We start from the raw sequence: 26,875 nt of genomic DNA on the forward strand, positions 1-26,875 counted from the left end.
ACTCAATAGCAATAACCATTTTATGCTCGCTACACATTTCAGAAATTCAGTCTCAGGAGTATATCTTTAAATGGTTTTTGAGAAACTCCAATCATGCAATTACTTTACCTGGTAAAACATGAAAGATGAATTAAATGCTTGTTTTTCCTACTAAAATGGTTTGATTTGTAACACAAATATTAAGAGAATAAATATTAAAAAGCATTCTCTTTCCCATCCCTTTTGTGCTTCAATCTACTATTATTTCATTTGGTTTGGTCAGTCCGGAGATAATTTTTCCCTTTACATTTGCTTTCTCGCAATATTATAATACCCCTTTCTCCTCTATTCTAATTTCCCTTCATGCTTTCATATTTTTACTTGCTGAAACTTTGCCCATTATCTAAGCATTTGAACTTTCTTGGATTTATTTTTCCATTCTTACTGTGAAAGGCGAAGCGTTGAAAGACAAGGAAAATGAAATATCTGTACTAGCACTTTATTACAGCAAGACCTCGCATCTCCCCTCCACTACCCACCCACCCACCCCCAGCAAATAGACTAATACTCTCCAACAGAAATAATTTGACCAATGGCAATTAGGTAAATATAGCACGTATATCAACTCATCCATTTAAACTGTCACCATGTTAGAGCGGAGCTAAATTTTACGTTATATTGTGTCATATCTTATTTACTAGCCACATTTCACTCCCAAGATTTAAAATAAATGAGTGAGGACCAATAAACTTTCACAATTTTTATTAAATCCTAGTCTGAGGTAATTTAACAATATCTGATTTTACAGACATCATCCCATAATTCGTAAAACATTTTTCCAAGAATAAGGGCAAATCAGGCTTCCGTATCCTGATCTCCTGGAGGCAGAACTGAACAGAACTGAACCAATACTGAAGGGTAGTTGCATATGCTTATTTAGCGTTAATACCCCATATAAGCAATGTTACTTTTTAAAAGACAATGTCTTAATATTCATTACATTAAGTTTCTGAGTCAGTGGTTTTCGGATACAGAATTTCGAATTTCATTTTACGTATCGTTTTAACAAACAGGTACCTTAATGAGAGGAATATTTTAACATTTCAATGATTCCATTATGGCCAAGAAAACAACACAACATTTTTTGGGTGAGATGGTGAAATGGAAGTGTTAGAGAAACAAAATAGAAAAATTCAAGAAATCAATGTAAGTAAATCTGTCAGTTAAAAACATGTAGAAGTATGATGGGAAGATAGATGGTGAGCTCCAGCTTTCAAAAAGCAATTTTCTAATTCAATGCAATACAATTCCTTAATAAGTTGAGCTGAAATTAAAAGGACTACAAACGGCCATCTTAACCTTACCGACAATGAATACTTCTGATCAAAAAGGCCACAACAATTAAGAATTTGTTGCTTGATTTTATTTTACACCAGGCGGTGGATGCAAGGCATTCCTTATTAATAAAGTATAGACAAGTAGCTTCACTCAGAATACACTTTAATGCACATAAAAAAAATTTTACAAATTGTTTTGCAATCCAAATATACAATAGCTTGGAAAACCAATAAGTTTAGAAAACAAAAGCCAATGTAAAAAGACTAAAACATTAAAGTTTCATATGGCTCTGATTTTACAGTTTTCTTACTGCATCATCAATATCAGAAATCTGTTCCTTCAGCTGGCTCCACTGTTCTGGATTTAAAGAAATACCTAAAACACAACAACAAATTTTTATCAGTTATGAACTTCATCAAATCCTATTCAATTTTTTTATGTGCAACTACCATTAAGACTGACTCAATTTTGCTTTCAAGACACAATTGTAACAGTTCATAGTTGACGTCCATATCTTACACTCGTTGAGAGACTGGAGACAAGAGCTAGCAAGATTTCTCAATATTTCTCCTGGGTCAACAAAATAATTTGGGATGGAACCGCCATCTCCTCCCTTCCCTCACTCATCTTTTCCCTCCATTTGTATTCCTTTGGTGGCAGACATTCACTGGACCTCTGGATATTTTGCAGATAAAGACCCCTCTTTTACCTTTCTTTTCCACACACACACACAAAAAAAAAATAAAATAAAGGCTCCTTGTTCCTAGGGGATTTATTACTTTCTATTAAATACTTGCCATTGTTTTCTATATTTTGTTCCAGATTAGGCTAAATCCAATCAATGCAATTTATCAAGCTTTTTTACTTGTACATATCTATTCTATTTATTTTATTTTGTTAGTATGTTTGGTTTTGTTCTCCGTCTCCCCCTTTTAGACTGTGAGTCCACTGTTGGGTAGGGACTGTCTCTATCTGTTGCCAACTTGTACTTCCCAAGTGCTTAGCACAGTGCTCTGCACACAGTAAGTGCTCAATAAATACGATTGATTGATCCATCAAGCGTTATGTGAGCAAAGCACTTAGGAAAATACAACAGAATTAGTAAAAACAATTCCTGTCCTCAAGAAAAAAGACAATCGATCAGTGATAACGAGCACTTAATAGACACAGAACACTATTACATGCACGGGAAAGTACAATACAGTTGGTAAACAACAATCTCTGCCCACTACGAATTTATAGTCTAGAGGGGAGCCAGACATTACAGTAAATTACAGAGAGGGGAAACGGCAAAGTGTAAGGATATGTACATAAATGCTGTGGGACTGCGGTGAGGTAAATATCAAAATGCTACAACGGAATAGACCCAAGTAGGCAACACAGGTAAGAGGACAAATAGGGTGAGGAAATGAGTCAAGGATGGCTTCTTGGAGGAGGTATGATTTTAGCAGGGTTTTGAAGATGGGGGAATGGTGGTGTGTAGGATATGAAGGGGATGGAGTTCCAGGCCAGATGGACGATGCAAGTAACGGTTTGGCAGCAAGAGAGAAGAGACTGACGTACTCTACGTAGGTTAGAGGAGCTAAGTGTGTGGGCTGGGTTATAGTGGGAGATGAGCAAGAATACAGGTGGAGGAGAGCTGATTGAGGGTCTTAAAGACAATGGACAAAGACAAAGACAAGTCCATAGACTGTCCGTTTGATGAAAAGAAGGTTGGGCAAATGTGGAATACTTTTGAAGAGAAAGATGTGTACAAATTTTCTTTCTTTTTTTTTTAAAGGGAAAAATGAGTGAAGTACAGACAAGGGCGTGGGGGAAGGCTGGAGGCCACACTAGTCAAGAGAGAAGCAGCGTGGCTCAGTAGAAAGAGCACGGCCTTTGGAGTCAGAGGTCATGGGTTCGAATCCCAGCTCCGCCACATGTCTGCTGTGTGACCTTGGGCAAGTCACTTCTCTGAGCCTGTTACCTCATCTGGAAAATGGGGATTAAGACTGTGAGCCCCACATGGGACAACTTGATCACCTTGTACCCCCCACCCCCAGAGCTTAGAACAGTACTTTGCATGTAGAAAGTGCTTAACAAATGCCACCACCATCATTATTATTATTATTAAGTGGTGTGGAAGTCTCTTTAAGATACCCATAATTGTCCAAAGTATGGTAAAGTGAATTGAGTGAATGATGATAAATTGCACACACAACAAAATTTTGTTTAAGAACATTTTAGAGTGAGTTTGTCTTTAAGACAGAGTCACTTTCAGGATAATATTTTCAGATTCTCACACACAAGTCCCTGAATTTCCTAAAGGAACTCCAGTATGCAGTCAGTGTTTATATGCCAGGGAACCATCAGGCCCCGAAGGCAATAAAGTATCATCACAAGAATGCATGAAGTGGTATTTATTAAATGTTTACTAATATATCAAGCAGTGTACTAAGCACTGCGGAAGACACAAAAGAAACAAGTTGGACACGGTCCCTATCCCACATGCAGCTCACAATCAACCTAGAAGGGAGAATGGGTATTTAACCCCCATTTTTCAGATGAGGAAACTGAGGAATGGAGAAATTAAGTGTCTTGCCTAAGGTCATACAACTTGCAAACAGCAGAGCTGGGATTAAAACCCAGGTCCTCTAACTCCCAGAGTAAGTTTCTGAGTACGTTTCTGAACATTTCTGTAGAAAAATCATGTGGGCAGAGTGGGGAGAGACAAGGAGGCTGGGAGGTCAGCAAAGATGCTGATACAGTATTCATGGCAGGAGAGGATAAGTGATCGTATTAATGTGGTAACGGCGGGACAGTCAAGTAGAGACGTCTTGAAGTCAGAGGAGATGCGAGACGACAGAGAGGGAGAGCGATCAGGGCTGGAGATGTAGATTTGGGTAGTAGCCACATAGAGGTGGTAGTTGAAGCCATGGGAGGAAATGAGTTCTCCAAGGGAGAGGGTTTAGATGGAGAATAGAAGGGGACCCAGAACTGAACCTTGAGGAAACCACCACCCCCGCCGACCCCCAAATTTAGGGGGTATGAGGCAGAGGAGGAGTCCACGAAGGAGACAGACTGAAAGGTCAGAGAGACAAGAAAAGAAGTAGGAGAGGAGAGTGTCAATGAAGCCAAGGTTGGAGGAGAAGGGGATGGTCGACAGTATCGAAGGCAGCTTAGAGGTGGAGGAGGATGAGGATGGAGTAGAGGCCACTGTTATTTGGCAAAAAGGAGATCACTGATGACTTTTGAGAGGGCAGTTTCTGTGGAGTGAAGGGGACGGAAGCCAGATTAGAGGGGGTCAAGGAGAGATTGGAGGAGAGGAATTTGAGACAGTGGGTGTACATAACTCGCTCAAGGAGTCTGGAAAGGTGATAGCTGGAGGGAGTCAAGGGAGGGTTTTTATTTTTTTAGGATAGAGGAGACATGTTTAAAAGCAGTGGGGAAGAAGCCACTGGAGAGCAAACAGTTGGAGATGGCTTTTATCTACCTCAGCACTTAGTACAGTGCTTGGCATGTAGTAAACACCTAACAAATACCAATTGTAATTATAGATATCAGGCTTTAAATTTATTTTTAAATGTTAAGCCTGAAAGAATAAAACTGCACTGGAGAATGACAAATAATAAGTCCTATGGAAAGAGGAAGACTGACTAATTTTGATTATTTTTTAAAGAAAATTGTTTATGTTGTCAGCGTCAGAATAGTGTCGGCATCTCTGGTAGAGGAAATGATTGAAATTCTAATTCTTTTAAAGGCCTCACTAAAAAGGTTAGGAGCTCCACTAGCATTTGCCAGGGAAAACGCAACCAAATGCTATGAAATTATTCTATACTCCAAACTAGTGAAAATGCCCAGATGGGAGGTATTTTCTTAGCTTCTTATGCTGTTCTAAAGAACTTCTAACTGCTCTGAAAAAAAAATCAATTTATTTACTAGAGAGATCTGTGGTATTTTTATACTTAACTTCCTGTAGGAATTTAACAGAAGGTACATATATATTAATTATAACAACAATTAAGAGTAAAAAAAATCTCACCTTTTCTGCCAGGTTTCATTTCACCTTCCTGATCCATCCAATATTCCCTAATATCAATAAGGACTTTTCCTTTGAAGTCCCGAACACTGACATATCTCATTTTTCCAATCTGCAAGTGAAACAATGAAGCAGTTTGTGCACATTTAAACTCATTAAGTTTTACTGCCTTTCGCTTATAAAAAATACAATTTATTCCAGTTAAATAATTTCTTTCACCATCATCTCAACGGAATAACAATTCCAAGTAATATTGTAGTCTCCCAAGCTATTAGTACAGTGCCCTGCACATAGTAAGCACTCAAATACCACTGACTGACTGCTCCTCAAAATGAACAAAGCCTTAGTGCTATTTTCTCCAACACAGGGACTAAATGCGTACTGCATTTACAACCTTTATTCCTAGTGCAATGAGTATCAGTTTAAAAAAAAAAACCCTCTGCAAATAGAAATTACTACTAAAGGAGAGCCAATAGACTCTGTTCTAACAAGCTCGTTGTGGGCAGGGATTGTCTTTCTCTTACTGCTGTACTGCACTTCCCCAAGCACTTAGTACAGTGTTCTGCACACAGTTAAGTGCTCAATAAATACGACTGAATGAATAACAGACCCTTGAGTGCGATTCTTGGACGCTTGAACATTTTGGTGTTATACAGGGGATATGGCAAGGAGATTCATCTTCCATATATTCCTAGTCACGTATATTAACATTAGATTCAGTAAAGTGACAACACAGAATGTCAATGAGGCATTACAGAGCATTTTCCCTAAAATGTGCATTTTGAGAAGCAGTGTGGCCTAGTGGAAAGAGCAGGGGCCTAAGAGTCGGAGGACCTAGGTTCTAATCACAGCTCTGCCACTAATGTGCTTTGTGACCTTGGGCAATTCATTTAACTTTTGTGCCACAGTTCCCTTATCTGCAAAATGGGGACTCAATACTAGTTTTCCCTTCCTACTTACTACACAGTCCCACGTGGGACTGTGCACCTCAAGTGGGACTTGTTTATCTTGCATCTACTCCAGCGTTTATTACAGTGCTTGCCACACAGTAAACACTTAAATACCACAATTACCACCAGGGAGTTCTGGGGGGAGAGAAACTCAGCAATAATTATTGAGCATTTACTGTGTGACAGAGCACTGTACTAAGCACTTGAGAGAGTACAGTTTCACACATGTGCACAGCACTACAAGGTGAATACTATGAGAGTCTGTCAGAAAAACCTCTGTGATTAGGTGGAACAATCTGTACTCATTAAAAAGACTGACTTTTTTCCCCATGAATCCTTTCAGTAGCAGGAAGATGGCATGTGGAGACAGACTCTGAGGACCATCTACCAACACTACTGCACTACCTAATTAAGCGTTAAAATATTTAAAGCTAGCAAGGTATATTAGGTCTTTGGAACACAAGGCAGGTAAGCTGAAAATGTAATTCTTCGTTCGGAAGAACCAAGGACTTCAACATCTCTGGTCTGTTTACGTGTTACTAAAGTTGATCCCAGTCAGTCAGAGCTGAAGATGGTGCCACAGCCCCGGCACCTTCAAGGCAGCGTCCAAGACGTCTAGGTGCCAGGGCTGAGCAGAGAGGGAACTTTGTGTGCGACTATCTCTCGCCCTTAGCCACTCCCAGAGGCAAAGGACCTTCTACACTTTCTAGGCAAGGGAAGCTCCTCTTCCTAGTAAAGTCCAGGGAGGGATGCCGGTATTCAGCAGCCAGCATGTCTCCTTCCTTCCCCCTTTCTTTCAAGCATGCCCACGTATGTCCTACCCTAAAAAAGTCCTCCCTTGTCCCCACGGCTCCTTCCAGTTATCACTCAGCGTTGAGCGTGTTGTTTAAGCTTGCTGCCTCCAATTCCTCTCTTCAACTCCCGGAGATCGGGCTTTCACCTCTTTACCTCCAAGGAAACAGCCATCTTTAAGGTGACTAGTAACTGCTTTCTTGCCTTACCCTAAAGGACTCTACTCCACTGAAATCCTCCTCAATTTTTCTGCTGCCTTCGACACTGGATCACCCCTTTCTTGAAAGATTATCTAACCGTGGCTTCACTGACACTATCCTCGTTCTCCTTAACTGACCACTCCTCCTCAGTCTCTTCCACAGGCTCCATCTCTGCTTCCCACCCTCTAACTGTGGGGGACGAGAGGGGAGGGGAACCTGGAAGACGCTTTAGTTTTACTACTAGCTAATCCGGAAACACACCCGATTCTAGGCTGAGTGACACCCTTTGAGAGTAGATCCTGAATGAATAAAACGCGTAGTTGGAGTTTAGGAATTGTACAAGAGCTGTTAGAATTTGAGAAATGAATGTGAAACAAGTTTTAGGTTTCTATTTGAAGAAATTTTTTTAAAAAACACTTCACGCTTTATTATGAGTACTAGCTCCAGGATTGAATATACAGTACTTCTTGTACTGAATAAAGCTAGATTAGACAGTGTGTTAGTTTATATAACTTTTAAAGACTACAATGAGAATCACTTTTAAACAGATTCTGGTTGCCTTTAGGTGTATTTGATCTACCACACCAAATGAAATGAATATTCCATGCATGTCATATCTACTACCACAACTCAAATGACCTCATCTGCAAAATGGGGATTAAAAGTGTGCACCCCATGTGGAAAAGGAACTGTGTCCAACTTGATTAGCTTCTATAATAATAATAATAATAATAATGTTGGTATTTGTTAAGCGCTTACTATGTACAAAGCACTGTTCTAAGCGCTGGATCTACCCCAGAGGTTAGAACGGTGCTTGGCACATAGTCAGCACTTAAATACCATTTGGGGGGAAAAAATAAAAAAAACAGATTCACATATTGAAGGTGCATTTGATGAGTGTCTCCTTAGTTCCCCAAAAGCAGGGGTCAGGAACCTGTGGCTCTTCATGAATCCAGCTCTGGCTCCCAGTCCAGGTGCCCGTTTTTTTGAGATAACTTGGCACCAGGACGACGACACCACTGCTTTCTCCCTCACAGCTCCCTGATTAAGAAGTAGCTTGCCAGCTCTGACCCTTTAGGGTGAAAAGGCCCATGGGGGTATTACGATGGCAGACCACTCCTTGGCCTCAGTGGGCACGAAACAGTACCCAGCTGGGGCACCCCGATGGATGGCAGGGCAAGATGGCAATTCTCTTCTCTCTCAATTCTCTCCAGCCCTTGTGGAAGTGACAGGGGTGCCAAGGAGGAACAGCCAAGAGGAACATTCACCCCTGCCATTACCCATTAGTTCTGGTATAAAATTCCAAAGCTGAAAAGCAATCATTTAAACGGATCCTAAGGGCTCATCCACCAAAACCACTCAAATACAGGGGAGCAGGCAGAGAGACAAAAGGGGAGCTCCTCCTTCCCTACCTTTTCATCCTTCCAGGAGCACTGCCCCAGCCTGCCCAAGTCCCATTCCAAAATACAAAGCATTTTTAACAGTACCACGCTCAGAAACCTAGTGAAGAAACTCAATGTTTCTTCTACAATAGAGAGGCAGCGTGGCTCAGTGGAAAGAGCACGGGCTTGGGAGTCGGAGGTCATGGGTTCAAATCCCGGCTCCCCCAATTGTTAGCTGTGTGACTTTGGGCAAGCCACTTCTCCGTGCCTCAGTTACCTCATCTGTAAAATGGGGATTAAGACTGTGAGCCCCACGTGGGACAACCTGATCACCTTGTAACCTCCCCAGCGCTTAGCCCACTGTTGGGTAGGGACTGTCTCTATATGTTGCCAACTTGTACTTCCCAAGTGCTTAGTACAGTGCTCTGCACACAGTAAGCGCTCAATACGATTGATAGATTGATTAGAACAGTGCTTTGCACATAGTAAGCACTTAATAGATGCCATTAAAAAAAAGCGTTCTTTCAGATCCAAGGCTCCATTTGCAACAAAGTCTTCCCTGCATACTCCTCTATTACAAGGTCATGGATTTTGCGGAATAGGCTCAACTCTACCTTTGGCAAGACCCTATTGACGACAACGAATATGGATCCTCAGCGAGCCCCATCCTCACAGAAGAATTCCATCAGGGTTTCAGTCAGCTGGGCCAGCCCCTGGAGGCAGGCCCGAGCCCCCTGCAGCTCCCGCTCTGTCTCCTGCAGGCAGAAGTATCCAGCTGAGCTGGCCAGGGTAAGGCCAAGGTGCTACACAGCACCTGAAGATCCCAGAGCTCCTATGCTGTGCAGGGGGAGGAAGGAGGTGTGGTGGATGCGGGGTGGGGGTGAATGTATGGAGGGCAGGTGGAAACAGAGCCCCTGGGAGGAGTTAGGAGGGTGCCCGGCAGGGATGGTGCCCACCTGGAGAAAGGGCTCCATCTGGGCCCACACCGAATATGGATCCTCTTTATCCTAACAAGACTGCAACAGCAAATTTTCTCACTGAATCATTACCACCTAAAGAAAAAGAAACTTTAAAATCAGGAGACTGCAAAAACTGACTGCAAAAAAAAAAAAAAAAAAAAAAAACATTCATCCTAGGGCCGATTTCGGTTCATCATTAGGTAGCCCTGACTGCCTGCCTGCCTGGTTACCTTAACATCCATTCTTCCATGAGGTGATAATACTAAATGCTCCAACTCTCTTCTCCACACTCTCTCCCACTCCCTACAGGATATTCTATTGAATATTGACCAACTGACTGACCAATGGATGGGCATAAATGCTCAGCTACTAGGAGTGCACCTGTCCACCTGGAAACATGAAAGTTGAGGATGACAAAGCCCCAAAGGGAGGGATGTGGCACGGCCACATCCTGTGCTAAGCAGAGCTTTGGGCCAGTCAGTAAGTAATCAAATCCCCACTGTCCAACCCCAACCATCTTTTAGCCTAACAACCCAGGCCTGGGGCCTTTGATCTTTTTCATAAATAGTGCTACTGAAACATCTACACTGTATCCTCAAATACTGATGCTGATAACTTCCCCAACCTCAAGTCACTTCTAGTAAGTACGTATTTATTTCCACCCATCTTCAGTACCTGGGTCTGTGTACTCCTGGAGTGAGCTCCTGGAGGAGCTCACCTCCTCCAGGAGGCCTTCCCAGACTGAGCCCCTTCCCTCCTCTCCCCCTCGTCCCCCTCTCCATCCCCCCATCTTACCTCCTTCCCTTCCCCACAGCACCTGTATATATGTATATATGGTTGTACATATTTATTACTCTATTTATTTATTTACTTATTTTACTTGTACATTTCTATCCTATTTATTTTATTTTGTTGGTATGTTTGGTTCTGTTCTCTGTCTCCCCCTTTTAGACTGTGAGCCCACTGTTGGGTAGGGACTGTCTCTATGTGTTGCCAATTTGTACTTCCCAAACGCTTAGTACAGTGCTCTGCACATAGTAAGCGCTCAATAAATACGATTGATTGATTGATTGATTGATTGTGTGTACCTTCTATCATTTATTCTGATTTCACTCTTTGCAAATATTTTTAGCCCATCTCCCCAGTTAGAGTGTTAGGTTTCTTGACGACAGGAAGCAGGCATGGCGAAGTGCGAAGCAGTATGGCACAGTGGATAGAGCAAGGGTCTGGGAGTGAGAAGGTCATGGGTCCTAATCCCAGCCCTGGCACTTGTCTGCAGTTTGACCTTGGACAAGTCATATCACTTTTCTGCACCTCAGTCACCCCATCTGTAAAATGGGGAATGAGACTGAGCGCCACATGGGACAGGGACTGTGCCCAACTCAATACCCTTCTATCCACCCCAGCAGTTAGTACGGTGCCTGGCACATAGTAAGCACTTAAATGCCATCATCATCATCATTATTATTATGCTTCTGCTGTACTTTCCAGAGTCCCTAGAACAAAGCATTGCCCCCATCTCCAGTTCCCCATTCCTCCTCCCTTCTACACATGTGCGCATGCACACAAACACACATACACACTCCTTGAAGCCAAGGGAATAGAGCAGTAGCAACCGAAGTAGGTAAGATGAGAAACTTCCTAATGACACAGTTGCGAAGAGCTCCTCAGAGTTCCTGTTTTCCCAAACTGTGAGGCCACCTCTTGTACTTGTGACAGTAGCACCCAGTCTGGAGAGGTCACTGCTGCAGCAACAGAGCCACATTGGCTTTACTATTTAGAATACTTAAGTATCCCTGGTTGATAAACTCTAGTAAGCTCGGTGATCTGATCATTTATACAGTGGTCCTTGAGTCACCAACAACAGTTCGATACTCGACTCTATCCACAGAAGTGCTTGATTTCTCCAGAGAAGGGGGTTCTTTACCTTTATGAAACTGTTCTCTAGTAGCCTCAGTTTCATAGTGGTCATCTTATACAAGTCGGATTAGTAAGCGTCACAGCCGCTGCCCATCTCCCACCATCCCCGATTTTCTGTGTGGCCACCTCCCGCAGGACTCCAGTGTGACTTGTGCAGGCCTTCCCTTTCAGCCTGGACCCCCTTTCTCTCCTTCTCCCCACCCCCACCCCTCGCTCGCTTTTTTTCCCCATTGCCCAAGAACATACTCGAGAGTAGGGCAGAGGGCCACCGCTATTACTTATAAAACTGCTGTAGCAACTACATTCTTTGCTTAAGGAAGTTGTCTCCAGCTGCAAGTCCTAGTCACCTAATCCTCCCCGCTTCCAGAAAGATCTATCTTAACAGTAAGAAAATTCCACAACTTTCACGGGATAATATTCTAATACATATAATATCCCCCTTTATAACTCTCCTTTAGGAATTTTCCAATGCAGCGCTATTGAATTTTAATGTCACCATTACTTACAGTACTCCTGCACTCTGCAACAGCACTGTGGTTTCTCTAGACTGTAAACTCGTTGTGGGCAGGAAACACATCTGCTGACTCTGATGCACTGTACTCTCCCAAGCTCTCAGTACAGTGCTCTGCATATAGTAAGCGCTCTATAAATACTACTGATTGAGGACACAGATTCACAAAGGTCCACTGAACGGCACTAAAACCCCCAGCTCCTGCATTTTGCATTGGAGTTACTGTAACGATTCCTGAGATATAACTTGTGAAGTAATGAGGCCTAGAGAAATGAGCATGGGCCTGGGAATCAGAAGACCTGGGTTGAAAACCCGTCTGACACTTGCCTGCTGTGTGAAATTGGGCAAGTCACTTAGTGGGGGTTTTTTGCGTTTGCTTTTTGTTTTTGTTGTTTTAAATCATCTTAAGCACCTACTGCTATGTGCCAGGCACTGAACTAAGCACTGGAGTAGAAACAAACGAAACAGGTTGGACCCAGTCCATGTCCCACTTGGGGCTCAGAGTCTTAATCCCCATTTTACAGATGAGGTCATTCATTCAATCATATTTACTGAGCGCTGACTGTGTGCAGAACACTGTACTAAGCGCTTGGGAAATACCAGTCGGCAACATATAGAGACAGTCCCTACCCAACAAGGGGCTCACAGTCTAGAAGGGGGAGACAGACAACAAAACAAAACGTGTAGACCGGTGTCAAGATCGTCAGAACAACTGACTTGCCCAAGGTCCCATGGCAGATAAGGGGCAGAGGCGGGATTAGCACCCAGCTCCTTGACTCCTAAGCCTGTGCTCTACCCGCTAGGTCATACTGCTTCTCAACTCCACTTCTCTGTGTCTCAGTTTACCCATTTATAAAAAAATCAATTGCATTTATTGAACACCTCTTACATGCAGAGCACTGCTCTAAGCGCTTGGGAAAATACAAGACAAAGTCGGTAGACATGTTTCCTGCCCACAAGAATCTAGATGGGGAGAAAGACACTAATTGGGGATTAAACATCTGATCTCCCTTTAGACTGCTAGCCTTTGGTGGAACAGGGACAGTGTCTGACCTGCAAACTCTAAATCTACTCCAGAACTTAGCACAAAATAAGCACTTAAATATCAATTATTAATTATATAACACCTCATGATTTCTAAACAAACTTCAAAATAATGTAGGTCATTAGCACTATTCTGCTGGGAACTAAGAGGAAACAGTTTGGAATGCAGCAATCAGGTGAGTCTTTGAGGGGAATCAGATGTTGCAAGTACAAGCAATGTTAGAATATAAGACTGATAGCTAAATGCATAACTGTTTGTTCTAGATGTACTGCTGTTTGACTATCAAGTGTTACTTGTACTTGTACCACTTTTTTTTATAAAATGAATATTGCCTTGGTCAATTTTCTGAATCATGGGAACACATTAAGGCACTTATTTTCAGTATTTCTACAGGAAAACCATGGTCTTTTAGGGTTGGTTTTAACACTTTCATAGACCCATAGGGTTTTTCAGTAAAAAGAAAAATCAAGAAGTTCCCGCCTAACACAAAACTATTTTGATGCAATTTAAACCTATTCTGTCCTCTAGGATGACAAAACTACAAAAATGTTCCTCTTGGTCATCAAATCTTTTTTCAATAATCAATACATAAGTACGGAAATTTATAGAGCAGCTTGAAAGGACGATAAGCCTATTTTTAGCAATGTGTATCTAATAAACTACATCTATAAATCCTCGTAACCCAAGGTCTTGCAACAATTAACTACTACTAACCAAAATTCTATCACTGGATGGTTGCTCTTTTGGTAGGCACGAAAATTACTTCATATCACCAATTTGTAAAGAGAAGTCTACAGTTTTTCCAAAAGTTATCTAAGTTCAGTCAGTGTAACTAAGCTTAGTTCCTATTCTGTACACTTGTGTGCACAAAAACAGTTGCAAAACTCAGAACTGTGGCCAATGAGACTCTCTGCCTTATTTAGTTTCAAGAAAAATCTTAGGACAGCTTAGGAATTCAAACCTATAGCATCTCAAGGCAATGGTTAGAACCTATATGACAAGGCAATTAAACACCAGGGGGAAAAATTATGTCTCCCCCACAGGCAGATTCCAAAAGAGCAGGGAGACCAGTCAGCAATGCACTCCAAAATGACCCAAAAAAACCACACATGCATGTGATTTTGTTACTTCCCAGAGGCTCAGCATTCTCCAGCCTTTCATCAGTAACAGTATTTCCTACAGGTAGGCAATCCTCAATTTAGGACTTTTAAAGTTACGTCAAACCCCACCTGCACATAGTAAGCGCTCAAAACCACTGATGATGCCTTCACTCCAATGAGATCACCTTCTCCAAGGTCATGAGTGAACTCTTGCTAAATCTAACAGACTCTACTCTGACCTCTTGGCTGTCTTTGACCTCCCAAAAGACTCCCTTCTTCCAGAAACACTATCTAACCTGGGTTTTCCCACATGCACCTCTCTTGGCTCTCCTCTGACCACTCCTTCTCAGTCTCTTTGCCAGGTCTTCCTCTGCTTCCCACTCCCTGTCTGTGGGAGTTCCTAAAGGCTCTTCTCCAGTTTCCCCTTCTCTTCTCATTTTACACTCACTCCTATGACTTCTAAACAGAGGACTCCCAGATCTACCTCACAGGCTCTGACCTCTCCTCTGCAATCTCACCTCTCATCTCCAGCATAATTCTATGTAGATGTCCGTTACCTCGAGGTCAATATGTCCAAAACTGAATTCCTCATTTTCCCCCATCACGAAGCCTCTGACCCTGTCCCATTTGACATCATCCTGTCTCAAGACCAGAAGCTTGCCATTATCTTAGCTCTCCTCTCGGTGGACCCCTACATTCAGCCTGTCACCAAATCCTATCGGTTCCTCCTCCGCATTATGCATGCCTCCCGGCTCCAACAGCCACCACGTTGGTTTGGGCACTTGTCATAACACAGCTTGAGTACTTACTGCATGACTGCTCATTTATAGCTGCATTACACAAAAACTCCAGTCCACCGGCTTTAAGATACTGAATCAGCACCCTCCCTCCTCCTAGCCAGTGTTCTCCCACTGTATCCCTGCTGCTCTCTCTGTTCCTCTCAAATTCCCTTACTCACTGTGCCAGGTTCTCATCTCTCCTCCTGCTGGCCTCATGCTCACCCCTCCCCCTTCATATCCAACGGGTCACAGCTCTCCCATCATCAAAGCCCTTCTGAAGTCACATCTCTTCCAGTTATCCCCAAGTTATCACTAATCCACCCCCCACTCATCCAAATGCTACTTCAGCCCTTTCACATCAACTAAACACTTCTCACCAGCGCTCTTATGTACCTACCTTATACACTCTTACTTCCCCTCCAATCTGTCTCTCCCCACTAGATTACAAGTGCCTTGAGATCAGGGATATCTTCTCTTTTAAACTCTTCCAGGCACCTAACAGCGCTCTGCACACATTAGGCGCTCTAGTAAATGCTATTTATTGACTGGGGCAGGGCGCAAAGGTGAAGGGGATTTTACAGAGGTGGGACTAGAGAGGTCAGGGTAAGACGAAATGAAGGTATCCTGATTGCCGGGTGGAGTTACCACGAAGGGTCGACGTACCCATCTCAGACCCAATACAAGAACACTAATGTAGTTACATTACTCCTGATTGATTGTGCACACATTGCTGAGTAATTTTGATTTTTTTGAAATGGGTTCTGGAATCAATCCTGCATTTCTAACACCATTCCTATGATAAAATCGTTTCCGATTGTCTATTTAAACATTGGGTCCCAAGTCTCCTTTCCTTTTAGGAGAAATAAGCTATCAAATGAAGTATGTGGGTATTTTAAGTTTCCATGACGCCTCAACAAATTAGAGGATGCTTGGTATATCAACTCTTTGGGACTCTATTGGCAAGTCATGATGAGGATATCAACAGCCCAAATTCACTGCATTAATCTTAAAGTAGATCTGTGCTGTAACTATTTTTACATACCCTCACACACCCAGTTCTCCTCTGTAGCAGAGTTGGTGTTCTGAGAAAAGAACTGCATCACTCGCAATATTCACCCGTATGCACCCTGTGCAAAACCATTTCTTACAACACTACATTGCGCTGTAACCAAAATACACTAAGCTTGTCAGAAAAGCATTCTCTAATAGCAGTCTAGCCAAAATATTCCGTGAAAACATGTATTATGGTGGAATAGAAAAGATGACACCTATTTCCATGGACGGCTTTCAGGAGGGAGAGGGAGAGGGAGAGGGAGAGGGAGAGGGAGAGGGAGAGGGAGAGGGAGAGGGAGAGGGAGAGGGAGAGGGAGAGGGAGAGGGAGAGGGAGAGGGAGAGGGAGAGGGAGAGGGAGATCCAAAGCCAGGAAGGAAGCACTGGAAATCTGAATGGAGGTAAGGGGAAAGATGGGTGGGTTGCACAGTGAGTGTAGTGGAACAGGACCCTCCCAGAGAATCATGGAGCTGCTCCCCTGCACGTGCTCCAATTTTTCATCTGTCATACCACAACTTCAGTCACATGGTTAGGAAGGTGGAAAGCATCAACTGCAGATGCATGGGCAATAATCCCAACCAAGAAGAAAGAACCACCCAACTCCTGCAGCTGCCAAATGTGGGATTCTGGTTACAAACTGAGGGACTCCTCAGGTAGGGGGATAGTAAGGAACTGAAAACCAAAGGACAGTTTTGTCCCGGTTTCAAATATATGTCTGTAATACAGAAAATAAGACAACCGTGTTTTGTATTGCTTTGTAAGATTTATAAAGGAAAATTTCAAAATAGAGTAAGACATCCGGGAACTGGATAGTTAATACCAGGAAACAGTCCATTTTCCTGAGCTCTGAGGTTCCACTCTAAACAAACCCCACCTTAAGGAAAATTCACTCGCTATAATCACTGTCCCCCATGCCTTGCATAGGAACACAACCATTACTTCTGGCATTGCATCAAGTTCTCTAAAGATAGATGTGCCCTGTCTGATGAAGGACCCCTAATTCAGCTGTAGTATCTTCCCAAAACATGGAGTCCAAGCATGTGATATGGCAGAATTGCCTGTTCTTACATATTGCTCCTCAAATATCTTAGGGACGTTTGAAATTCCAATAAAAAGCTGCATACTCTTAGCCAAAAAGGGATTTATAAAAGAGCATAGTACCTGAAGACTATGAACAATTAGAATTCTCAGGAGAAGATTCTCAAAATATGCTCTTTTGATTATAGTAGTTACACCCAAACCACATAGGGATTTTCTGCTCTAAGGACACAGAATGGCCAATTTTACCTGAAACATATTGTCGTCTCTGCTGCTGCTTTGCTTGGAAGATGCTGCCCCTTTAGAACTTTCTCCAGTCTTTTGTTTCTTTACTGGTTTTTCTGAAGTAGGCTTTTTCCTCTTTGCCTTGGAAAAAAACACATCAAAAATAAGGACCTGAGAATTCAGCACGGCTACACCACACATGTAACTACAAAAGAACACCACTGTTTTATTCACTAGAGACGTAGCTTTCAGGCGAAAGACTTGGATTAAGAACGCTGGATGAATATCTAGCTAAAGAGGGTGGAGTACAGCTAAGAGACCTAAAGTCCCTAGTCTTCCATTTAGTCACTGGAGAGGCACACAAAATGTTTTCCACCTACCAGGTCACCTAGTTAATGAAAGGATACAGTTTAAATTGGCTAGTTGAAAGGAATTGCAATTTCTCCCTGATGGCTAGGCCAAGCCGAAACGGTAAATTGGGTTGTACGCCGCATGCAACTTGTTCTCTGTGGAGTAGCAATTTAAGCAAAATAAGCGTGGAGTTTTTCCACATAAAAAAACCTAGCCATTTGATCAAAATGGACCAGGACCTCATGTTAATCGAAGGTGCCTCCCCAAGTAAGGAGTGGGCAGTCATGCTCTTTTTTGTAAGGAACAGCATAAACTAATCATGTTATATTAATTTGGGCAGAACGTCCGTACTTTTAAAAATGCAAACCTTTGAGGAAAAATTGAAATTTTGACTAGCACAAACAAGATTAGGCAGAACTAGCTCTGTCCACTAAAGTTAATAAAAATTATTCAAAGGTTCCATAAGGAGCCATTTGAAAAAGTCCAAGTGTTTTCTTCAACTGTCTACATCCTACAATTAAGTGGATAGTACATTAGAAATCACAAAGAACCCAACTAAATTATTACTATTATTTATTGAGTGTTTACTGTGCGCAAAGCACTGCAGTGAGCCCTTGAGAGAGTATAAGGTTAACATCAGATATTCCCTGCCCACAATGAGCTCAATCAATTTACTTCCCCTCACATCTCTTTTATACCCTCCTCTTCTAAAATCAGCTATGAAGAGGGGAAACATTAAAAGATGGGACAAATAGCTATTGTATTTCACAAAGCTTATACAGGGAGCTGCAGACAGGTTCAGTCAGGTTGCCTTTGTTGTGAGAGATGTGCTTGCAAAAGGGTTTGGCAGCAAAAGGGCATTCCCATCTGATTTGGAAATTAATGTAGGGAGAGTTCATTATCTTGAAGGGTTGGGGAACAGGTTAATTGTTTCTGAATTCACACCCAGCAACTGGGTGTAGCTGGAACTGAGATCTAGTCAGAGTTTTAGAAAAAATGCAATGGCTGCATAAATTTTTAACAAATTCAGAGTAAATGTACTACCTGTAAGTACCCATTTAAAACGGACTAGTAAATACCAATATCCAACCTGACTACCTTCTATCTTGCCACAAGTCTTAGAACAGTGATTGGCACATGGTAAGTGCTTAACACTTACCATAATTATTAGTATAACTTCTTTGATGGCTTGACAGAATACTTGAGTTTCCTGGTGGGATTACCTCCCCCTATATCATTTTCCTTCCTTACAGCTATTTCCTTTCTTTACCTTTGTAGTACTCGTAAGGATGACGATTTTGGGTATTCAGCAGAATTTAAAAGTACATAAAAGAAAAATCTTAGAATATCTAAAATGGCCACCTGGGCTAGAAATCAAATTCCAAGTCTCAGCCGAGCAATGAGTTGGCTTGTGGCATTGTGAAAAGTCACTGGGCTTCTATTACGCAGCTCCTTAAAAATACCCTCCAAAATTGTACTTCATCCAAGAGTCAACCTCCTCCTCCCTCAAGCCTAAAAAGTCAAGGTAGCAAGTAGCAATATTGATTGATTAGCTGGAGAAGAAATGCATGGGTTCTAACGCCGGCTTCGCTACTTGTCTGCTGTGACCTTGGTCAGGTCACTTAACTTCTCTGTGCCTTAATGATCTCATTTGTAAATGGGCATTGAGATTGTGAGCCCCAAGTGGAACAGGGACTGTGTCTAGACTGTCAGCTTGTTGTAGGCAGGGAATGTGTCTTTTTATTGTTATACTGCACTTTCCGAAGCACTTAGTGCATGCTCTGCACATAGTAAGCGCTCAATAAATATGACTGAATGAATTTGCTTGTATCCACCCAGCCCTTAGTACAGTGCCTGGCACCCAGTGAGCACTTAAATTCCACAATTATCATTATTATTATTAAGCTCAGCTATAGGGCCATCACGTAGTCAGATGGGCTTGAAAACATCTGAGCTTCGGCGCAGAGGCGGTCCCCCTCCTAGCCCTTGCTTTCTTCTGGATGGACCTGACCCTAGGGAATAAACCTTTGAGATGAGAAATAACCCTAGCATTCAACCCAAGATGTTGAATTGAGGGAGCTTTCAGTAGTGTCGTTAGCCTCACTGCCAGACCTGCCGACTCTCAAGTGGCTAGGAATGGGACCTCCTCTGAGTGAAAAAGGCAAAATGTTTCCCACACTCACTTTCTAATCCATCTACTATCTGCTAAGCCCTAAAGCAGAGGCAACGGTAATGCTTATTAACCCAGGGACTGACTAGACGGTTTTGTGGAGGTTAGAGTGAAGCTCCTCAAGGGCAGGAGACGTCTCTTCATTCGGTTAAACCTTCCCAAGCACCTAGTATACTACTGCATTGCACCAACTGGGCCCTCCAATACCATTATGACCACTAGGTCCATTTCTCCATTATTCCTCTTCAAAAGATTGTAGGCTGTCCTTGACTACCCAGGCTTTTGGTTCAAAAACCGTACTCAATGCAAACGCTTTAAGGAAAAAAAATACGTGTACTTTCAGGATTCACCTTTTTGTCAACTTCACTGTCTGAATCACTTCCAGATGAGCTTGAAGAAACAAGTTCCTTTGATTTGGGCATTCTAGAGGGGGGAAAAGAAAATATTGCAGACATGGATAAGTAAAACGACCTGTACTCTAATCAAAATGAGCAAAATTTTAAAATGGTTTTACCATTTGTTCAATCACTGTGTGACTTTTAAACTTCAATAAAGACGGTTGGGTATGGCATTCCCCCGCACTCGGGTCACTTCGCTTTTCAGCCCATTAATGACAAAGTTCTAATCCAAAGCTTCTCGACAGTATTCTTTTCCACTCTCATTTTAATCTCTTTTCAAAATATTCCTTTCACAAATCACTGACTCACCACCGATGCCACCACCTCAAAGGATGGTTTTAGTGAACCTAACGTGAATTAGCCCAACCACCAGATCAGTGTTTTGAAATGCTTCCCCAGCCACGGGTATAAAAGGAAGGAATGTGCTGGAAGGTAAAAGATGATTTTTCAGTGTCCCAAGACTATCACAATTAAATGCATTTCTGCTACTGAAATTGCATCAGAGCTGGGTTTCTGTTCACTCCAGCACAAGAGATCAAGCTAAATAAAAATGGGATAATCTCTCCAAAAGTACTTGTTTTCTTACCCCTCAGCCCCAAACTAATTTTACCAATAACTTATGGAAGAGAGGAGCTGCATGGCATAGTGGACAGAGCACAGGCCTGGGAGTTAATAGGTCTTGGGTCCTAATCCCAGCTGCGCCACTTGTCTGCTGTGTGACCTTAGGCAAGTCACTTCACTTCTCTGTGACAGTTCCCTCATCTGTAAAATGGGGATTGAGACTGAGCCCCACATGGGACAGGGACTGTGTCCAACTTGATTTGCTTGTATCCATCCCAGGGCTTAGTACACACATAATAAGTGCTTAACAAACACCGTAACTATTGTAATTATCATTATTGTTCTTATCCCAGCTCTTCTGCTACTCATCTGCTGTGTGACCTTGGCAAAGTCACTTCACTTCTCTGTGCCTCAGTTACCTCCTCTGTAAAGTGGGGATTGAGACCGTGAGCCCCACATGGGACAAGGACTGTGTCTAACCCGTCAGCCTCCCCCCCAGGACTCAGTGCAGTGCCTGGCACACAGTAAGCACTTAACAGCGTGGCTCAGTGGGAAGAGCACGGGCTTGAGAGTCAAAGGTCGTGGGTTCTAATCATCATCATCAATCGTATTTATTGAGCGCTTACTATGTGCAGAGCACTGTACTAAGCGCTTGGGAAGTACAAACTGGCAACATATCCCACTTGTCAGCTGTATGTAACTTTGGGCAGGTCACTTAGCTTCTCTGTGCCTCAGTTACCTCATCTTTAAAGTGGAGATTAAGACTGTGAGCCCCACGTCGGCCAACCTTGTATCTACCCCAGCGCTTAGAACAGTGCTTGGCACGTAGTAAGTGCTTAATAAACACCGTTATTATTATACCACAATTTTTATTATCATCTCAAAATCAAAACCCTCAGAGCAGATTTGGCATGGGTCACCCTCTTCAAAAAACTAAAATGAAATGCGAGGAAGAAATGGAACACCGGCGGTTTCCCGTTCATTCAAATGAGAGGCTAGAACCCTAGACACCGGGTTCCTCAAAGTCGTGCGGCGCTTCGGTGTCGTCGTCCCAGAGGAATTCATCACCAAGCTACCACCCGGGGCCCCGCCTTTCCTCGCCACCATCATCACGGCAAGAGACAGAAAGACCAAAAAGAGCCCACTTCCTCTCGAAAACTCTGAGAAGCTTCCTTCCCTAGGTGGGGTGACTTTCTGAAACTAGAACTCGAGCCTTTTTTTTTTTTTCCTTCGATTGCGTGAGCTCGACATTAGAGGTGCTCGCTGCAAGTGGTGGCCTGCGTCTCTCGGGGAAGCCGGAAGGGGTGGGGGTTATTTAAGGAAATTAATTATTATTTTATTATTATTACGGTATCTGTTACACGCTTACTATGTGTCAAGCACCGTTCTAAGGGCCGGGGTAGATACAAGGTAATCAGGCAGTTCCAAGCGTCAGTCTTAATCCCCATTTTGGAGATGAGGTAGGTGAGGCCCAGAGAAGTTAGGTAATAATCAATCAATCGTATTTATTGAGCGCTTACGGTGTGCAGAGCACTGTACTAAGCGCTTGGGAAGTACAAGTCGGCAACATATAGAGACGGTCCCTACCCAACAGTGGGCTCACAGTCTAGAAGGGGGATAATAATAATGACGATGGTATTTGTTAAGCGCTTACTATGTGCCAAGAGCTGGAGGGGATACAGAGTAATCAGGCTGTCCCACATTGGGCTCACATCTTAATCCCCATTTTACAGAGGAGGTAACTGAGGCCCAGAGAAGTTAAACAGTTTGCCCAAAGTCATACAGCTAACAAGTGGCAGAGCCGGAATTAGAACCCATGACCTCTGACTCCCAAGCCCGGGCTCTTTCCACTGAGCCACACTGCTTCTGGTGGCTTTTAAGGAAATTAATGACTATTATTACAACATCTATTACCTCCTTCCCCACAGCACCTGTATATATGTATATATATGTTTGTACATATTTATTACTCTATTTATTTTACTTGTACATATCTATTCTATTTTATTTTGTTAGTATGTTTGGTTTTGTTCTGTCTCCCCCTTTTAGACTGTGAGCCCACTGTTGGGTAGGGGCTGTCTCTATACGTTGCCAACTTGTACTTCCCAAGTGCTTAGTACAGTGCTCTGCACACAGTAAGCGCTCAATAAATACGATTGATGATGATGATGATTAAGCGCCTACTACGTGTTAAGCACTGTTCTAAAGGCCGGGGTAGATACAAGGTAATCAGGTTGTTCCACGTGTCTGTCTTAATCCCCATTTTAGAGATGAGGTAGGTGAGGCCCAGCAAAATTAGGTGGCTTGCCCAAGGTCACACAGTAATGATATATATAAAAAAATATATATATATATAAAACAAAAAAAAAGAAAGAGGTTAAGGGGGAGCAGGAATTTCCTGGACTATGGGGAAGGGAGGGCAAGGCAGGAGGAATGAATGGGGGGATTGGGAGGACCCCGGTGGTGCCCCAGGAAGCCGAGGACCATGCGGTGAGGAAGGCGGGGGCGGGGAAAGCAGCGTGGTTTACTGGAAAGAGCAAGAGCTCGAGTTCCGGAATCAGAGGTCCTGAGTTCTAATCCCGCCTCTGCCACTTGTCAGCTGTTTGACTTTGGGCAACTCACTTCACTCCTCTGGGCCTGGTCCCTCATCCGTAAAATGGGAATGATGACTGTGAGCCCCACGTGGGGCAACTTGATGACCTTGCATCTACCCCGGCACTCAGAACAGTGCTTGGCACACAGTAAGTGCTTAAATACCTTTTTTTTTTTTTTAGAGAAGCAGCGTGGCTTAGTGGCAAGACCCTAAGCTTGGGAGTCAGAGGTCGTGGGTTCTAATCCCACCTCTGCCACTTAATAATTTAATAATTTTGGTATTTGTTAAGTGCTTGCGATGTGCAAAGCACTGTTCTAAGCGCTAGGTAGGATACAAGGTAATCAGGTTGTCCCATGTCCCATTAAGACTGTGAACCCCACGTGGGCCAACCTGATCACCGTGTATCCCCCCCAGCGCTTAGAACAGTGCTTTGCACATAGTAAGCGCTTAACAAATTCCATCATCATCATTATTATTGTTATTATTATTATTATATAGGGTTCACAGTAGTAATCCCCACTTTACAGATGATGAGGTAACTGAGGCACAGACAATTGAAGTGACTTGCTTAACGTCACAAAGCCGAGAAGTGGCAGACCTGGGATTTGAACCCATAATCTCTGACTCCAAAGCCTGAGCTCTTTCCACTAAGCCACCCTGTTTCCCACTGCTGTGTTACTTTGGGCCAGTCACTTCACTTCTCTGGGCCTCAGTTCCCTCATCTGTAAAATGGGGATTAAGTGTGGGAGCCCCACATGGGGCAACCTGATGACCTTGTACCTACCCCAGCACTTAGAACAGTGCTTGGCACATAGTACACGCTTAAATACCAATTTTTTTTTATAGAAGCAGCATGGCTTAGTGGCTAGACCCCAGGCTTGGGAGGCAGAGGTCATGGGTTCTAATCCCACCTCCACCACTTGTGTTCTGGGTGACCTTGGGCAGGCCAATTCACTTCTCTGGGCCTAAGTTTCCTCATCTGTAGAGAAGCAGCGTGGCTCAGTGGAAAGAGCACAGGCTTTGGAGTCAGAGGTCATGGGTTCAAATCCCAGCTCTGCCACCTGTCAGCCGTGTGACTTTGGGCAAGTTATTTCACGTCTCGGGGCCTCAGTTACCTCATCTGTAAAACGGGGATTAAAACCGTGAGCCCCCCTCCGTGGGACAACCTGATTACCCTGTATCCTCCCCAGCGCTTAGAACGGTGCTTTGCACATAGTAAGTGCTTAATAAATGCCATTATTATTAAAATGGGGGTGAAGACTGTGAGCCCCCCGTGGGACAACCTAATCAACTTGTAACCTCCCCAGCGCACAGAACGGTGCTTCGCACATAGTAAGTGCTTAATAAATGCCATTATCTTATTATTATTATTATTAAAATGGGGATGAAGACTGTGAGCCCCCCCCGTGGGACAACCTGATCACCTTGTAAACCTCCCCAGCGCATAGAACGGTGCTTTGCACATAGTAAGTGCTTAATAAATGCCATTATCGTTATTATTATTATTAAAATGGGGATGAAGACTGTGAGGCCCCCGTTGGACAACCTGATCACCTTGTAACCTCCCCAACGCTTAGAAGGGTGCTTTGCACATAGTAAGTGCTTAATAAATGCCATTATCATTATTATTATTATTAAAATGGGGGTGAAGACTGTGAGCCCCCCACCCCCACCCCGTGGGACAACCTAATCACCTTGTAACCTCCCCAGCGCATAGAAGGATGCTTTGCACATAGTAAGTGCTTAATAAATGTCATCATTATTATTATTAAAATGGAGACGAAGACTGTGAGCCCTCCCCGTGGGCCAACCTGATCACCCTGTAACCTCCCCGGCGCTTAGAAGGGCGCTTTGCACATAGTAAGTGCTGACTAAACGCCCTCGTTACCAGGGGGATGAAGACAGGGAGCCCCACGTGGGCCAGCCTGATGACCACGCGTCCTCCCCAGCGCTTAGGGCAGTGCTTGGCGCAGAGTGAGCGGTTTAACAAATACCATCGTTATTATTAAAGGGGGGGGGGGGTGAGATTAGGAGTCAGTCCTGGGGGAGGCGGGAGCAGGGAAGAGGAGGAGGAGGAGGAGAGGGAGTGTGCGGGCAGGGGAGGGCCTTTCTCCCAGCGCCATTTTCTCCGGCTCGATGCCGCTTCATTTCCCCCAAATACACACCCCACGCAGACACACAACCCCACACAGACACACAACCACACACAGACACACACACACGTGTCCTCCGGCAGGACAGAGGGAGAAAAGGGGCCCCGGGGGAAAGCGGGGGAGCCGGGCCGGGCCGCACTGGGCGTTCAGTCCATCGGCCGAGCACGAGGCGCGGCCGGGGGGCAGGGCGGGGGGCTGAGCGGAAAACCAGGGGAAGGGCACGGGCACCGGGCACCGGGCACCGGGCACCCCGACGGCTCGCGGGGTGGGCGGCCGGGGGGGGAAAGGGGAAAGAAGGGGCAGGGAGAGGGAAGGGCGAGGGAAGGGGGAGGGAAAGGGAAGGGGGAGGGAAAGGGGAGGGGAGGGAAGGGGAAGGGAAAAGAAGGGGGAGGGAAAAGAAGGGGGAGGGAAAAGAAAAGGGGATGGAAGAGGAAGGAACGGGGAGGGAAAGGGAAGGGGAAGGAAGAAAAGGAAGGGGAAGGAAGGAGGAGGAAGAGGGAAGGGGGAGGAAGAGGGAAGGGGGTAGGGGAAGGGGAAAGAGAAGGAAGAGGAAGAAAGGGGAAGGAAGAGGAAAGGGGAAGGAAAAGAATGGAAAGGGGAAAGAAAAGAAAGGGGAAGGAAAAGGGAAGGGGAAGGAAGGAAAGGAAGGGGGAGGAAGAGGGAAGGGGAAGGAAAAAGAATGGGAAGGGGAAAGAAAAGGAAGGGGAAGGAAGAGGAAGAAAAGGGAAGGAAAAGGGAAGGGGAAGGAAGAAAAGGAAGGGGGGGAAGAGGGAAGGGGAAGGAAAAAGAATGGGAAGGGGAAAGAAAAGGAAGGGGAAGGAAGAGGAAGAAAGGGGAAGGGGAAGGAAGAAAAGGAAAGGGGAAGGGAAAAGAAAGGAAAGGGGAAGGGGAAAGAAAGGAAAGGGGAAGGGGAAGGAAAGGGGAAGGGGAAAGAAAGGAAAGGGGAAGGGGAAGGAAAGGAAAGGGGAAGGGGAAAGAAAGGAGAGGGGAAGGAAGAAGAAGAAAGGGGAAGGGAAAAGAGATGGGGAAGAGGGAGGAATGGGGGAAGAGAAAGGAAAAGAAAAAAAGGGGAAGGAAAAGGGGAAGGAAAAGGGGAAGGGGTCCCCCAGGGAGGGAGGTAGGGAGGGAGGAGATCGGCCATTGCCTTCCCCGGGCCGCCCCGCCGCCGCCGGAGGAGGAGGAAGGAGAGACGGCGTCGCCGGGAGCAGGCTGCTGGGGAGGGACGGACGGACGGACGGGGAGAGGGGGGAAGGGGGCCCGGGTTCCGGGTTCCGGCCGGGACTCACGCTCCGCTCCCGTGGCCGCACGATCCCCCCGCACGCCGGACGCCCGCTGAACCGATCAGTGAATGAATGAATGAAT

The 26,875-nt window shown here is 44.2% G+C and overlaps 1 protein-coding gene across 1 annotated transcript; it reads right to left on the reverse strand.

Moving 5' to 3' along the window:
• Nucleotides 1-726: 726 nt before the first annotated feature.
• SUB1 (SUB1 regulator of transcription) lies at nucleotides 727-26,875 on the reverse strand. Its single transcript, XM_038743862.1, has 5 exons — nucleotides 26,800-26,875; nucleotides 20,159-20,231; nucleotides 17,312-17,428; nucleotides 5,339-5,447; nucleotides 727-1,692 (listed from the first exon to the last, which is right to left on the reverse strand). Exons 2-5 carry the CDS (start codon nucleotides 20,228-20,230, stop codon nucleotides 1,613-1,615), a joined length of 378 nt encoding a protein of 125 aa, XP_038599790.1. The 5' UTR covers nucleotide 20,231; nucleotides 26,800-26,875; the 3' UTR covers nucleotides 727-1,612.

The sequence above is a fragment of the Tachyglossus aculeatus genome, chromosome 3, assembly GCF_015852505.1.
Source record: "Tachyglossus aculeatus isolate mTacAcu1 chromosome 3, mTacAcu1.pri, whole genome shotgun sequence".
NCBI lineage: Eukaryota > Metazoa > Chordata > Mammalia > Monotremata > Tachyglossidae > Tachyglossus > Tachyglossus aculeatus.